We start from the raw sequence: 16,264 nt of genomic DNA, 5'->3' as shown, positions 1-16,264 counted from the left end.
ATTATATATTTTAACGTTAAAAAATATCTGATTGATGTTACATTCAAATGTAATTTACTTTGTTTAACCTAAAAGATAAATACATTTTAACTTGCTGTATTAGTTTACGTGTAGGTTATATATTATATCAAAATATAACAAAATGCTCTCTTTATAGATAAAAATGAAAATCTTTCATTATTTTACTCAGTGCACATTATAACACATGATTTAAAAAAAAACAATGAAACCAATTCTCAAAAACTTAAATATATATAATGTTTATTTCTTTATCGATTTTAAAATTATAGTATCGCAAGCAGTGTAACAGACAACCAGAATCAATATCCTATCTAAAATTCATACCTTCTCTTTCCAATCAACGTTACGTACGTCTCTAAACCATTAAGCTAGCTATATTACGAACCAAATCCGCCCATAGCTAGATGAGATTAAAAGTACTAAAAAAAAACCACCATGGAGACAAATACAAATCAAGAGAATGCTTCGCTGGATATCCCTGTCATTGATCTAAGTAACCAGGATGAAGAGCTTGTGGCACGTGCGGTGGTCAAAGCGAGCGAAGAGTGGGGGATTTTTCAGGTGGTCAATCACGGAATCCCGCCGGAGCTGATACGGCGGTTGCAAGAAGTGGGGAAGAAGTTTTTCGAGCTGCCCGAGACAGAGAAGGAGGCCGTCTCGAAGCCAAAGGACTCCATGGACACAGAAGGATACAGAACCATGTACCAGAAAGATCTAGAAGGTAGGGACGCATGGGTTGATCATCTCTTTCACCGTATCTGGCCCCCGTCCAGAGTCACTTACAGATTTTGGCCTAAGAACCCACGAGAATACATGTAAGAAACAATCCACTCATTCGAACTTAGCATTAATCATCCAAATACTTGGAAGTGAATGAAGAGTACGCAAGTCACTTAAAGAAGCTATCCGAGAAAATCATGGAATGGTTATCAGAGGGATTAGGGTTAAGGCGTGAGGCATTGAAGGAAGGTCTAGGCGGCGAGACGGTGGAGTATCTAATGAAGATTAATTACTATCCGCCGTGTGCAGATCCTGATCTGGTCGTGGGAGCTCCGGATCACACTGATGTCAATGGAATCACACTCTTAGTCGCTAATGAGGCTTTAGGACTTCAGGCGCTCAAAGATGACCTCTGGATCGACGCAAAGTGCAACCCTTCTGGGATCATCGCCATCATTGGTGACCAAATCCTAGTAAGAAGTTTATGAATTTGAGAGACCATAGTTAGTTAGTCATTATGTGTGTTTCCATAGGTTTCGTAGAACCATGCATGCATGGGTTTTTAAAGAAGTATCATATAAAATTTTAGGTTAATTAATTTTTTCTTGGGATTATATATATTGTGGATCTTGCAGAGGATAAGCAATGGAAAGTATAAGAGTGTGCAGCATAGAGCGACGAGGGATAAGGAGAAGACGAGAATCTCGTGGCCGGTTTTTGTGGAATCTAGCCTTGATCACGTTTTCGGACCTTTGCCGGAGCTAATTTCCGGCGAGGATAGTGCTCCCAAGTTTAAGCCTTATGTCTACAAAGACTTCAAATTTCGTAAGCTGAAGAAGCTTAGTCTCGACTGAGATGAAAATCTCATAACAGAGAAACAGAGATGAGTTGCTCATGATCATGTAAGACTTGTTTCTTTATTGGGTTTATTGCGTCTTCTTCAATAATAAGTGTTGAAGTGTTATGTAATAATCAAATTACAGCATTGTGTGTGTGTGTCATGTATGTCGTATCGTTTTCGTAATTTAATATGATTAAATTTGGATTGTAATGTTTTAACCGCATTATCTGTTATCAAATCGCAATATTACAAACTACCCTAAATACTTTTATTTTTTGTTAAGACTACCCTAAATAATTTATTTTCTTTTTTTTTGTCATCAACTTAAATAGTTCAATACCTATTAATTAACCTTAATAAAGATGAGTTTAACTTGTTGTATTAGAACACTTGTATCGGTAAATTGAAATTGGATATCTGAAGTACTCTTTCACTGATTTATATATCAACTTCTAGAAAACCGTATTTTTAGAGACTCACGATTGTGATGCTCTACCTTACATTGTCATCAATAGACGTAAAGCAAAGGCCATACTTATGAAATGCTCTTCTACTCCAACTCCAAGAGAGTATGGCAGTAAGCGTTGAAGTGATTTTTTATTGTTGAAAATTTATAAAGTGTTTTTTTAATGAGACAAAAAGCAAATTGTTACTGAAAAAAAAAATGTTAAATCCACGAGAAGGGCAAACTTAGATTTGATAATGTTTATGTATCAAGGGCATCACCATCTACAACCCTATTAATACCAAATCTTATCGCAACTTACCCTCCGATCAACGTCTCTAAACCATTATTTATACGTACACGATATAAATGAGTAAAACATTTAAATTTGTTTCTTTATTTGGTTTATTGCGTCTACTTTAATAATTGAAGTGTTATCTACTAGTACACTCATTATTAAAGTAGACGCAATAATATTTGTAGAAAAATGTAATAATACAAAATAGCTAGCTTATAACCTAAATAATTCCTGTTAAAAATATTTGAAGGATAATTCTTTCTAATTCGTCGTCAAGCTAAAATAGTCCAATATCTATTTTTATATAATTTCAGTGTACCTAATGCAATATTATTATTGTGGTGACTATAATTTTATGACGATGATACCATATTATTCTCTTTTCATTTCTTGGAGAGTTGGTAAGAATATAATATTGAGGGAAATAACAAATTATTTAGAAGTTTAAAAAATATATGATTGATGTTACATTCAAATTAATGTAATTTACATTTAAAATGAGTGTGCTGTAATCTATTTATCGAACATGTTTATAGGGTTAAAAAAAAAATCTAGCTCAAATATTTAAGCCCCTCTAGCCATCTCCTCTTTTTGCTCACGCCTGCCTTTGATAGGTGGCCTATCACATATAAGAAAAATCAACTTAGACACTAGAGTGAGGCCATGGATGACGAGAGAAACCACAACACATCTTCTTCGTCCCTCCCGTCTCTGTGTAAGCAATCGGCGAGCTCAACTCATCGGGGAAGCCTGGAACTGGACATTCCCGTCGTTGATCTAAGCGTTTCTGATGAAAAGTTCCTGATGCGTGAGGTGACGAAATCGAGTGAAGAGTGGGGAATTTTTCAGGTGGTTAACCATGGGATTCCAACGGATCTGATCCGGCAGCTGCAAGTGGTTGGAAAACAATTCTTCGACCTCCCGGAGGCAGAAAAGGAAGCGGTGGCGAAAGAAGAAGACATTGAAGGATACAAGAGGAACTATCTAGAAGGTATTAAGGCTTGGGACGAACATCTGAGTCACAGACTCTCCCCAGCCTCTGTTATCAATTATAAATATTGGCCTAAGAATCCTCCCCAGTACAGGTACGTTTCTAATATAATCATATTAAATAGTAATTCAAAAACCACTTGGTACGTAGAGTGACTAATGCATGTTTTTACGTTATACTTTATTTCGCCTAACAAAATCTCAAATTCAAAAGTTGGATCTTTGCTGATATATTGGGGCATGGCCGTTTCAGGGAGGTGAATGAGGAGTACACGAGGCATATGAAGAAGCTAACAGAGAAAATTCTTGGTTGGTTATCAGAGGGACTAGGGTTACCTTCAGTGGCGTTGTTGCAAAATTTAGGTGGCGAAATGGCAGAGTATGTGATCAGGGTCAATTACTATCAGCCGTCTCCAAAATCGGACTTAGCCATAGGAGCCGCTGTGCACACGGATGTAGGGGCAATCACACTCCTCATCCCCAACGAGGTTCCTGGACTTCAAGTCTTCAAGGAAGAACAATGGCTTGACGTTGAGTATATCAACTCAGCTGTGGTTGTCTTCATTGGCGATCAACTCATGGTCTCGTTGACTGTTATTTTTTTTTCTTTCTGTTTGTCCTTAATTTAGTTATATATTATGATAAAATATATATTGTTTTATTGAGTTGGAAATGTTTGGGAATTGATTTGTGGATTAAAATATATTGCAGAGGATGAGCAACGGGAGGTACAAGAACGTGCTTCACAGAGCAAAGTTGGATAAGGAGAATGTGAGGATGTCGTGGCCGGTTTTTGTTGCGCCTAGGCATGATTTGTTAGTCGGACCTTTGCCGGAGCTTACCGGAGACGAGAATCCTCCAAAATTCGAGACTTTGGTTTATCAAGACTATCTGCACCAGACCTTTGAAAAATGGGCGCTCGACAAGCTATACAGTTCATAAAGAATCGTCTATAATATTGATAATTACCCATATTAACAAGAATCCTTCAATAAATTATTATGATGAACTACTGTCCAAGTCTTTCGTATCCAATTTATGTTGTTTTTCTGCAAGTTATGTTCAAATGATTATTGTTTTTAATTTTGTCTTAAAGTGTTTTTTACACATAATAAATGATAATTCTCACACTTAACACATAATTTGTCCATTTTAATACTATTTAAGGGTATTTGTTGTTTACGTATAAAAAACATAAAATTAAAATCAAAATTAACTCAGTACTGACTCTCTCAGTTATAGTTCTCAATAATTTAAAAAATTGATGTCATTCATTCACATTGTGTAGATAACTATTTAGTTAGTGATTAATGCACGATCAAGAACGAGATACACGATGTTACACTGTATAGAATAATCTTCTAGAAAAAATAGTAACAATACCCAGCGTGTGACCTAAATAATTCTTTCTATTCAATATTAATTTTCATATTATTTTCTTTTCAATTCTTAGAAAGTCGGCAGGAATTCAATATTGAGGGAAATAACCAATTATTTAGAAGTGAAAACATCTGATTGATGTTGCATTCAAATATAATATATAATATACTTACTTATTAGGTTACCTAATATACTTACTTATTCAGTTGAACTCGATGTATTAGTTCTTACGTTGTCAATCAAAGTTAAGTTAGCGCAAGCAGTGTCCCACACGAACAACAGGCGACCCCAATCATACGTCACCTCCCCTATGTAAAATTCATACCGCAACTTCTCTCTCTGATCACTTAAGTCTCTAAACCACTAAGTTATAGTACGATCCAAATCCGCCATTATTTCCAACGAAAACAAAGGAGAAGAGATTAATAATACTGAAAACCACAATGGAGGTATATACAAACCAAGACATTTCTTCGGCGGACATCCCCGTCATTGACCTAAGTAACCAGGAGGAAAAGCTTGTGGCACGTGCGGTTGTAAAAGCGAGCGAAGAGTGGGGGATTTTTCAGGTGGTTAACCACGGAATCCCAACGGAGCTGATAGGGCGGTTGCAAGACGTGGGATCCCACTTCTTTGAGCTTCCGGAGTCGGAGAAGGAAGCTGTAGCAAAGCCAGAGGACTCCATGGACATAGAAGGATACATGACCAAGTACGAGGATGCAGCTAGAAACGCATGGGTCGATCATCTCTTTCACAGGATCTGGCCACCTTCGAAAGTTAACTACAGATTCTGGCCTAAAAACCCTCCTGAATACAGGTATAAGATCGATCCACTCATTGCTAATACATTATATATATATCGGTCTTAATTAAGTTACATTACATGTTTATAAAAACTTAGACTTAATCCTCAAAAACAATTTTTTTTTTTACCACGCGCGGGTTATGACAGGGAGGTGAATGAGGAGTACGCAAGTCACATGAAGAAGCTAGCAGAGAAAATCATGGAATGGTTATCAGAAGGGTTAGGGTTACAGCGTGAGGCGTTGAAGGAAGGTCTAGGGGGCGAAACGGTGGAGTATCTGATGAAGATCAATTACTATCCGCCGTGTCCGGATATGGATTTGGTTCTTGGAGTTCCTGGTCACTCCGATATCAATGGTATCACGCTCTTGGTCGCTAATGAGCCCTTAGGACTCCAGGTGTTCAAAGATGACCACTGGATAGATGCAAAGTATACCACTTCTGGGATCATCGTCATCATTGGTGATCAATTTCTAGTAAGACGTTTATGAATTTGAGAGACCATAGTTAGTTAGTTAGCCATTATGTGTATTTCCATAGGTTTCATGTGATAAAAGTCCATGCATGGTTTTTTAAAGACGTTCCATATTATTCTTGGAATTGTGGATTTTGCAGAGGATGAGCAATGGGAAGTATAAGAGTGTGCAGCATAGAGCGACGAGGGATAAGGAGAAGACGAGAATCTCGTGGCCGGTTTTTGTGGAATCTAACCTTGATCATGTCTACGGACCTTTGCCGGAGCTAATTTCCGGCGACGATGGTGCTCCCAAATTTAAGTCTTATGTCTATAAAGATTACAAATTTCGTAAGCTTAATTGGCTTACTCTTGACTGAGAAGAAAATCTCATAACCAAAAACAGATGAGGTCAGATCATGACCAATTGTTTCTTTATTGGGTTATTGCGTCTGCTTTGATAACGAGTGTTGAAGTTATTTTTCTATATTATTTATCAAGCTTAGCATTGTGTATGTGGTGTGTTGTACGTATTTTAAAATAATCAAATTTGGATTGTAACGTTTTAATCGCATTATTTTATCTACGTTGATCTCTCGGTTACTATTTTGTTTTTTAGCTCTCAGGTAAGTGTTATTCGATAGCTTTCACGTTTCCTTTTTTTTTTTTTTTTTGCACAAACTCTTTCACGTTTCCTTTTATCCAATTATTTGAGACAAAAATTTTGCTGTCTTTCTTTGATTAGCCAATATTTCATGGACTTTACGTGGATTTTAATTTTTGCTAAATTTAAATTTCCACGTGGGATTAGTCTTGAAATTTAAACCAAGTCTTGTGAGTTTTTTCTTCTCAATTCATAAACCAAATCATGTCGGTCTCCGGGAAAAACAGCTTTTTCATACTTGGACAAAGTCCATGTATTCGATTCATACATCGGACTATGACTTGTGCGTTAAAATACATTGACTTTAGAAAATAAAAACTACATACCTCAACTATTGTTTTTGTGCTAACATATACAAAAACGTGATTAATTAGTAACTCTGTTAATTTCTCTGTTAAGCCAATCTGACGTGAAATCCACGTGTGAAGGTAGAAGCAAACGACGTCTTTTTGGTTTATTTGAGAGTGTTAATTTTTGCCCAAAACGACGTCGTTTCTCATTTGTCCCTAAATCTATCTCTCTTCCTCGAATCGATCTCTCTCGCAAAAGAACCCTAGCGTTTGGGGATTTCGGGGTTTCCAGTTAATCGGAAAAAATAGGATCCAATGTCTTCGTCATCTAGTTCGGGTAAGTTTGGTTTTGTGTTTGGTTTAATTTCAATTGTTCAATTTCGAAAATATAGATGCAGAATTTTTATGTGGGAATTTGGCTTAGAATTGAGCTTCACACATCGTGGACCAGAAAGAGGAATACCTAAAAAAAGTAGATGTGGTGCATCGTCTATAATCAAGACTTCATAAACATTGAAGAATCCAGGGAGAATTTTTCATTGTTGTCCTTACGGCTCAAAGGAAAATAATGGACATTTGTTCAAATGGACCGATATATCCATGGTGGAAGAGATGGAAGAGGTTGAGATTGTTGTTGAGAAGTTGAAAGGAGATGTGGGAAGGTTAGAGAAAGGGTTATATGATGTGGAAGCTGAGATGGAGAGTTTAGCAATGGAGACACGCACATGTGAGGCCGTATCGAACAGCTACGGAAATGAAATTCAAGCCATCAAAGCTGTTGCAGAAGGATGTGAGAAGGAGATTGGAGAACTTAAAGCTGTGATTGCTTGTTGTGAGAAAGAGATTCAATCTCTACGTTGTGTCAAAAATTTGATTGTGTGTAGTGTAGTGATGTTTGTTGTGTACGCCTTCTTCTTTTAAGTATGACAAGTTTGTATGACTTAAGTTATGCAATGCAATGGAGTTAAACATCCTTAATCTTGAGGCTTATATACTTCATCCGAATCCGAAATAGGTGACAAAAAAAAAACCACCATCACACCATCATCCTAACGGAGTCATCCTTAACCTTACACCATCATCATTAACCTTACTAAACTGAAACATCCAAAAAAACCATAATCCTAACTGAATCATAAACATCCAAAAAATATCATCCTACAATTTTAAACATCATAAGATAGAAAACAATTAATCACCAAGTGAAATCTGAGATGCTTGTGAGGCTTGACTTGGTTGACTTGGACCTCCTTCCCCTTGACGCTTTCTTGGCTGAGCTTGCTTACCTTGAACCCCATGATTTTGACAGCTTCTTCCAGTCTTGCTACATTGAGAACCATGCAAAGTGATTCCTTCTCTAGTTATTTTCACCTTCTTTGGAGGAGCCTCTTCTTCTACTTCCTTTCCTTGCTTTCTCTTTTTCTTTGGAGACTCATTCTTCCCCTTGATTCGTTTCTGCTTCTTTATACGCCCTTTAGTTTTCTCTCTAGGTGGTGGCTGAAGCTCTTGTTCACCGGATTTCTCCCAAAAGTACATACCATTAACTCCCATCAGTTGTTCATTGTACTGAGCAACCCATCTTGATGTCAATAACCAGTCACATGTAACAAAATCTTCAGGCTTCTGATTCTTCTTCAACCCAATTACTCGCAAAACATGACGACAAGGTATCCCTGTCATACTCCACCTTCTACAAGCACATGTTTTTGCATTCATATCTACCCTGAAACCATGATGAACATGTTCAGCCACTTCATAATGCCCATTGCCACAAGGGATTACCTGACAATACTTCAAGTGTCTCTGCTCTTCTTTTATGGTTTTGGCCACTTTCAAACTGTATTTTCCCTTATGCTTTGCAGTCTTCTTTCTTCTCATATCATTCCTGATCAAGCATTGTCTTCTTATCGTCTCTAACATTGCTACCAATGGCATCTCTCTTGCTTGGTTGATAGTGTTGTTGTACGACTCAGAGAAGTTGTTCGACACATCTTCGCACAGTGATGTGCACTTGAAGAAAGAACGGCTACAATTCTTAGGATTCTTATTCATCACTGCCTCATAAACAGCATGATGAAACTGCTTCAACTCTTCCATGGTTTTGTTATAGTCTGCCTCATTGAAACTTTTCGCAACAGTCCAAAATAGGTGTTTAGGCAATTCTTTTCCTGGGTATGCTCTCCTTAGATTCCCATATATGTGGCGAGCACACATGCGATGTTCTACTTTTGGGCAACTCTTGTTCCACAGCAATAAGCAAACCCTATAAAAAATTATATCATAGCATTACAATTAGATGTTAAACTCATATTATATATTGCATTACAACTAGATAAGTTAACATACCTTCTGTCGGTCTGAGATGAGACTAAATCCTTCTCCATCACCCAGATTCAAGTCTGCTTTAAGAAGTTTAATAAACCAAATCCAACTCTCTGTATTTTCAATAGGCACAATACCCCATGCAACTAGATAGAACTGGTTATTGGCATCTCTTCCAATAGCTGCCAACAGCTGACCTTTGACATTGTTCTTCAAGAAACAACCATCTATCCCAATTATGGGTCGACAATGAGCATTAAATGTCTTTCGGAGTCCTGCCAAGCATACGTAGAATGTGTCAAACTTCTCAATACCATCATCAGTTCGGACTGTCCCCACCTCCACAGTTGATCCCGGGTTAGAACTGTCAAAAACAAGAAACAAAGTTAATATTAAACAGTCAAACTACAACAAGTTCCAAAAGTTACAATAGGACATGAGCTTACTTTATGAGCTCTAGATGGTAGTCTTTCAGTCGAGCAAATTGCTGATCATGTTCATCTTGTATGGCTTTTATTGCTTTAGCCTTCGCCTTTCTACACTGATCATTTGTCACCACCAAGTTGTAACGGTCCTCAAATGTTTCTTGTAACGCCTTTGGCTTGTAATTAGGATTTCTCCTAATGACTCCATCCTTCACTATCTTGCTAAACTTGTTAGGGACAAAAGAATGTTCATCATCACAAGTCATGACTTGGTACATGTTGTTGAGTTTCTGAAAAGAACAGTAGATTCGGAAGTTGCAACCACCACCAAGAGCGCATCTCACTTCAGATTTCTCGGATCCCCATCTTGTGTACTTCACATTATTTCCTGTTTAAAGAGAATAATCAACCACATCTTCTTTGAATAGCGGTATGCTGTCAAATACCTGCCCCAATCTTATCTCGCCACTTCTTTTTTTGTATCTAATACTTTTTTGGCCATCATCCTCATCATCTGAATTCATTGGAGTTGACTCTGAATCGCAACTCTCCTCTTCATCATCACCATTTCGAACATCATCTTCCTCATCATCATCACCGCCTCTAACATAACCTGGCCTAACATCATCTTCACCATCACAAGTTCTTTCCTCGTTGACTGCTTCACGACCTATATCCCCATTATCATCATCACGGCCTCTATCCCCATTATCATCATCACGACCTCTATCCCCATTATCATCATCACGGCCTCTATCCCCATTATCATCATCACGACCTCTATCCCCATTATCATCATCACGGCCTCTATCCCCATTATCATCATCACGACCTCTATCCCCATTATCTGCTTTAGATATCTCATCCTTTTCCACATATAGCTCAACGGATTTTGTAAACATAGCAGCTAGACACATCTTCTGAAAATTCCCATTATACAGCAGCTTCAACTCTCTCCAAGATTCAAATGGAAGTTTGTACCAGATCCTATGACCAAACAAAGACACCCCAAGAGACTCCAACATATTTGTAAAAACTGCTTCCGACTTGCATTCAAGAGTGTGACTCTCACCTCCAACATATATAGCCACATTACCTTCTGCATTGACAAACTTTCCACCATGGTAAATCTGGAAAGTAGCATCATCATCAGCATCAGGGCTGAAAAAATAAAGAAAATTGTGTGAATTTTTGGGGTGGAACAATAAAGAACCGAGATTTTTTGTATCCCCAACAGACCCATTAATAATCAATCACTCTATGCAACTATATACAACAAATACTCAAACTATCTATCGACATCTACCATTAAAACGCAAAAACGGTCAACAATAACAAAATTCAGAAATGTTAAAAGGAGAAATTTACTTTCTAGGAACTGGCTCTTCGACTCTCGTCTCATCGGTAACATCGAGATTCATCGCAATTAACTTCCGCCGCTCCTATTTTTTCCGATTAACCGGAAACTCCGAAATCCCCAAACGCTAGGGTTCTTTTGCGAGAGAGATCGATTCGAGGAAGAGAGATAGATTTAGGGACAAATGAGAAACGACGTTGTTTTGGACAAAAATTAACACTCTCAAATAAACCAAAACGACGTCGTTTGCTTCTACCTTCACACGTGGATTCCACGTCAGATTGGCTTAACGGAAAAATTAACAGAGTTACTAATTAATCACGTTTTTGTATATGTTAGCACAAAAACAATAGTTGAGATATGTAGTTCTTATTTTCTAAAGTCAATGTATTTTAACGCACATGCCATAGTCCGACGTATAAATCGAACATATGGGCTTTGTCCAGGTATGAAAAAGCCATTTTTCCTCGGTCTCGGACAGGATCCTTTATAGAAGAATGATAGTATATAAAAGAAAAAAGTGATTTTTTTTGGTTGGTAATCTTCTTTATACTTGGACTGCTGAGTGAGATGAAACATCATAGCGAATCTCATTTTACATATATATATATAATTATCTTGGTTGGTGTCAAAGCACAACATTTTTACATAATCTTGGTATAATTCATTTCCAGAACTACAAATCTACAATATAAGTTATAATTCCAGAGCTTCTAATGATTTACCAAGGCAAACCAATGTTTGGATTGTTTGGTTGGCAGAACTCTGTCACTTGCAACTTGCAAGAGATACACGATAATTTAGATGGTTACGACCACCAATAAAGTTAGGCGCTAGTATAAATGGTGTAGTTACAACTTTTTATTGTCAGACCATTATCACATAGGCCAAATATCAGTGGGTGGGGCTTTCATTTGCCATCAGCGTTTCAAGAATCAATATTACTTTTTAGCCCAACGAACTAATAATTGCTTACAAATGTTTTTTTTTGTTTTTCAAAATCTGTCAAATATATTATTTCAATATATAATGTAATTTATTTTTTATTTTTTTTTAAAAAAAAAACCAGTTAATATGTGAAAATAATTTATCAGAAAAAAATTATAAAATGTGGGAGAAAGAGTTGTTGAGAATCGAATTCTCATCTTTACGCTATTACAACTATTGTAGTTACAAGATTTTTTTGTTGGGCCATTATCACATAATCCAAATGTCACATGGTGCATGGTGCTTTCAGATCTTAATATCTAGCCATCAGCTTCCGAACTTCGAATCATCTTCAGCCCAACAAAATCTTACCATACTTATCCATTAATGCTTGCTTACAAATATTTTTTGTCATCATCTTATCAACCTATTTGACAACACAGTAATATTACCAAACAAAGTGACAAAACAAGAGAAGCCACTTTTTAATTTTCCTTGTAGACAGAAATTAATCGTCGAGATCATCGTTTTTTTGTTTAATCATGTATAGCTACAATACAATATTACTTAATTTCTAGATTCAATGATATTTAAAAAAATATTTTTGAGCGGAATGGGGCATTTTTCTAATAATATATATATTTTTATATGCCTGTTATTCAGAATTTTAGAAATATGTAGTAAACATACAAGACTGATAATATTGGAGTTCACTCGAATGGAAGTTTAAGGGGCCTACGGCACTTAAGTCTTTGCATGTAAATATGTAATATAGGCCTGAACTTAGCAGGATTATATATCTCCAACAACTTGCTCCAGCAATGGTCTGATGATGACCACATCCGAATTAGCATCCACAAAAACAGGCTATGACATCCTCTGCTTTTCCTTATCTACTATTGCTCTACGCAACACATTCTTGTACTTCTCATTGGTCAGCCTCTACAAATTTCCACAAAAATTTATCGGTCCAAATTAACTTCCCCTTTGACATATTAGAGACGAGAGAAACCACAACACATTCTCGTTCCAAAAACATTATCTTCTCCTTTTAATTTAATCCCCTTTTTTAGCCTTCTCTTCTCCTTCTCACATCTATCACATATAAGAAAAACCAACTTGGACACTAGAGTGAAGCCATGGAAGACGAGAGAAACCTCAACACATCTTCTTCGTCTCTCCCGTCTTTGCGTAAGCAATTGGTGAGACCAACTTTTGGGGGAAGCATGGAACTGGACATTCCCGTCGTTGATCTAAATGTTTCTGATGAAGAGTTCCTGGTGCATGAGGTGACGAAAGCGAGTGAAGAGTGGGGAATTTTTCAGGTGGTTAACCACGGAATTCCAACTGAGCTGATGCGGCAGCTGCAAGTGGTTGGGAAGCAGTTTTACGACCTCCCGGAGGCAGAAAAGGAAGCAGTGGCGAAAGATGAAGGCATTGAAGGATACAAGAAGAACTATCTAGAAGGTGGTAAGTCTTGGGACGAACATCTGCTTCACAAACTCTCCCCACCCTCAATCATCAACTATAAGTATTGGCCTATGAATCCTCCCCAATACAGGTACGTACTTTTCCTAATATAATAATAGTACGAGTTAGTACTTCCGAACCAATTGGTAATGAATAGAGAACTTATGTTTTTAGGTTATAATTTATTTCCTAACAAAATCACAAAGTCAAAAGTTGGATTTTATTTGGTTGATATATTGGGACGTGGGGGTTTCAGGGAGGTTAATGAGGAGTACACAAGGCATGTGAAGAAGCTAACAGAGAAAATTCTTGGTTTGTTATCAGAGGGATTAGGGTTACCTCGTGTTGCGTTGACACAAAGTTTAGGTGGGGAAAAGGCAGAGTATTTGATTAGGGTTAACTACTATCCGCCGTCTCCAAAAGCAATAGGAGGTTCGGCGGCGCACACCGATCTAGGGGCAATCACACTTCTCATCCCCAATGAGGTTCCTGGACTTCAAGTCTTCAAAAACGAACAATGGTTTGACGTTAAGTATATCGACTCCGCTATGGTTGTTTTCATCGGCGATCAACTCATGGTACTCTTATTGATTCTGTTTTTTTTTTCTTAGTTTTTATGATAAATATAAATATATATTAGGTTAGATTTGAGAACGTTTAGGGGTTGATGTGTGGATTCAAATAAATTGTAGAGGATAACCAACGGGAGGTTCAAGAACGTGCTTCACAGAGCGAAGTCGGATAAGGAAAGATTGAGGATTTCTTGGCCGGTTTTTGTTTCGCCTAGGCATGATTTGTTGGTCGGACCTTTGCCGGAGCTTACCGGAGACGAGAATCCTCCAAAATTCGAGACTTTAGTTTATCAAGACTATTTGCACAAGACGATGCAAAACTGGGCGCTCGACAAGCTATATAATAAAGAATCCACTCTTCTGAAAACCCATTAACAAAGAATCCCTCAATAAGTTACGATGTATTGTCCAAAGTATTGGTTCTTTCTTGGGTTATATATTGCGTCTATTTTAATAATGAGTGTTGACGTCTTCCTCTAATAATCAATTTACAGCATTTTGTTTTGTGTATGTTGTGTGTTGTACATTTTAATATAATCAAATTTGAATTGTAACGTTTTAACCGCATTATTTGTTCTGCGTTGATTTATTGTTTATTTTGTCTACTACTACTACTCGTCACGTGTGGATTTTCGAAAAGAATATAAAACACAATACTCAATATATTTCTAGATTCAATGATATTTAAAAGTATGTATAAAAATACTTTTGAGTGTATTAATGCGGGTATGCGTCTAGTAATAGTATTATCTTTTACATGCCCATTATTTAAAAATTTAAACAATATAAGTAAACACACAAGTGAAGTGTTCTCAAAGCTGATCTCATCAAGGTTTGATTCGGGCTACATATCCTATCATCCTCAAACAAAAAACCTGAAAATCTCTCACTTGATGTTTGCTGATGATGTGATGATTTTCTACGATGGAAGCAGCTCTTCTTTCTATGGAATTTATGAGACTCTCGAAGACTTTGCAGGCTGGTCTGGTCTAGTTATGAACAGAGATAAGACTGTCCTTTTCCATGCAGGACTTTCTACTTTGGATCTCTCAGCAACTGCAGATTATGGGTTTCCTTTTGGCTCCTTTCCAGTTAGATACCTCGGGTTGCCCTTAATGACCAGGAAGCTTAGAATAAATGAATATTCTCCCCTTCTGGATAAGCTCGTTTCAAAGTTCAAAGTTTGGGCAGTAAAATCTCTTTCCTTTGTAGGAAGAGCCCAACTGCTTTCATCAGTCATCTATGGGACAATAAATTTCTGGATTTCAACCTTCATGCTTCCCAAAGGCTGCATAAGGAAAATTGAATCACTTTGCCAAAGGTTCCTATGGTCAGGTAATATAGAAAACCACATCAAAACAAAAGTTGCTTGGTCTACAGTTTGTCTACCAAAGAAGGAAGGAGGGTTAGGGATGCGAAGACTTTCTGTTTGGAACACCACTCTATGCCTGAGGTTAGTTTGGTTGCTTTTCTCAAACAGCGGGTCTCTCTGGGTGGCTTGGCAGCACCATCACCATAGGCTCGATGCCTGCAGTTTCTGGGAGATCAAAGAAAAGCAGAATGACTCTTGGCTCTGGAAAGCTTTACTTAAGCTTAGAAGCTTGGCAAAACGTTTCATCTCTTGCAACATTGGAAACGGCTCAACGGCTTGGTTCTGGTTTGATAATTAGACACCTTTGGGTCCCTTATTTGATTGTCTAGGTGCAGAGGGCCCTCACTGACTGAGAATTCTTCTGAACTCAAGAGTACGAGATGCATGTAACATGGAGGGCTGGGTACTTGCAAACCCACGCTCAGATTTTGATGTTTCTCTGCAAATCTATCTATCGACTATTGATATACCAAGTCACTCTACACTAGAAGACTCCTATGAGTGGGTGATAGATGGACAATCAACTCAGAAATTCTCTGTTAGAAAAACCTGGGAGGTCTTAAGACCACGAGATGTAGAGAAAGATTTGGCAGAGCTCGTGTGGTTCAAAGGATCAACGCCTAAACATGCTTTCAATTTCTGGGTGACAAACCTGGATAGGCTTCCAACGATGGCAAGACTTGTTTCTTGGGGATTACAAGTTTCGGACACCTGCTCCCTCTGTTCTGCAGCTGCAGAGACTAGAGATCATTTGTTCCTTCACTGCACGTGTTCACTCAAGTTATTTGGACTTTGGGTCTGCGAAGACTAAGTCAGCAAAGCTCTCATTTCTCCACTTGGAGTTCACTCCTATCTTGGGCAAAAGGGAGAAGTCCTACTTCACCATCCACCCTTCGACTTCTCTTAACCCAG

General features: G+C 37.7%; 5 protein-coding genes and 2 pseudogenes across 6 annotated transcripts; 5 read left to right on the top strand and 2 right to left on the bottom strand.

The window, feature by feature from the left end:
- The first annotated feature begins 324 nt into the window (after window positions 1-324).
- LOC104762501 (flavonol synthase 3-like) lies at window positions 325-1,728 on the top strand. Its single transcript, XM_010485804.3, has 3 exons — window positions 325-834; window positions 885-1,214; window positions 1,377-1,728. The coding sequence occupies exons 1-3, from the start codon at window positions 457-459 to the stop codon at window positions 1,593-1,595; spliced, it is 927 nt and encodes a 308-aa protein (XP_010484106.2). The 5' UTR covers window positions 325-456; the 3' UTR covers window positions 1,596-1,728.
- A 929-nt stretch (window positions 1,729-2,657) lies between these two features.
- Window positions 2,658-4,454, top strand: LOC104762503 (putative flavonol synthase 5). Its single transcript, XM_010485803.3, has 3 exons — window positions 2,658-3,410; window positions 3,569-3,896; window positions 4,027-4,454. Exons 1-3 carry the CDS (start codon window positions 2,989-2,991, stop codon window positions 4,255-4,257), a joined length of 981 nt encoding a protein of 326 aa, XP_010484105.1. The 5' UTR covers window positions 2,658-2,988; the 3' UTR covers window positions 4,258-4,454.
- A 428-nt stretch (window positions 4,455-4,882) lies between these two features.
- On the top strand, window positions 4,883-6,539 carry LOC104762499 (flavonol synthase 3-like). The gene is made up of 3 exons (XM_010485802.3): window positions 4,883-5,512; window positions 5,648-5,975; window positions 6,115-6,539. The coding sequence occupies exons 1-3, from the start codon at window positions 5,139-5,141 to the stop codon at window positions 6,331-6,333; spliced, it is 921 nt and encodes a 306-aa protein (XP_010484104.1). The 5' UTR covers window positions 4,883-5,138; the 3' UTR covers window positions 6,334-6,539.
- Window positions 6,540-7,312: 773 nt separating this feature from the next.
- Window positions 7,313-7,828, top strand: LOC147923130 (uncharacterized protein At4g04775-like; annotated as a pseudogene).
- Window positions 7,829-8,098: 270 nt separating this feature from the next.
- LOC147923129 (uncharacterized) lies at window positions 8,099-9,121 on the bottom strand. The gene has a single exon (XM_087497923.1). It carries the CDS (start codon window positions 9,119-9,121, stop codon window positions 8,099-8,101), a length of 1,023 nt encoding a protein of 340 aa, XP_087354049.1.
- Window positions 9,122-9,244: 123 nt separating this feature from the next.
- On the bottom strand, window positions 9,245-11,075 carry LOC147923128 (uncharacterized; annotated as a pseudogene).
- Window positions 11,076-12,602: 1,527 nt separating this feature from the next.
- On the top strand, window positions 12,603-14,547 carry LOC104762498 (putative flavonol synthase 5). 2 transcript variants are annotated; one of them, XM_010485800.3, is made up of 3 exons: window positions 12,603-13,499; window positions 13,665-13,986; window positions 14,101-14,547. In XM_010485800.3, the coding sequence occupies exons 1-3, from the start codon at window positions 13,078-13,080 to the stop codon at window positions 14,353-14,355; spliced, it is 999 nt and encodes a 332-aa protein (XP_010484102.1). In that variant the 5' UTR covers window positions 12,603-13,077; the 3' UTR covers window positions 14,356-14,547. The 2 variants fall into 2 exon arrangements, 1 of the variants encoding a protein (XP_010484102.1); XR_015589251.1 differs by having other exon boundaries at window positions 12,767-13,499; window positions 13,733-13,986.
- The last annotated feature ends 1,717 nt before the right edge of the window (window positions 14,548-16,264 follow it).

The sequence above is a fragment of the Camelina sativa genome, chromosome 18 (genome assembly GCF_030686135.1).
Source record: "Camelina sativa cultivar CO46 ecotype springtype chromosome 18, ASM3068613v1".
NCBI classification, from domain to species: Eukaryota; Viridiplantae; Streptophyta; class Magnoliopsida; order Brassicales; family Brassicaceae; genus Camelina; species Camelina sativa.
Note: the sequence above shows the minus strand (reverse complement) of the source record. Positions and strands in the feature narration are given on the sequence as shown.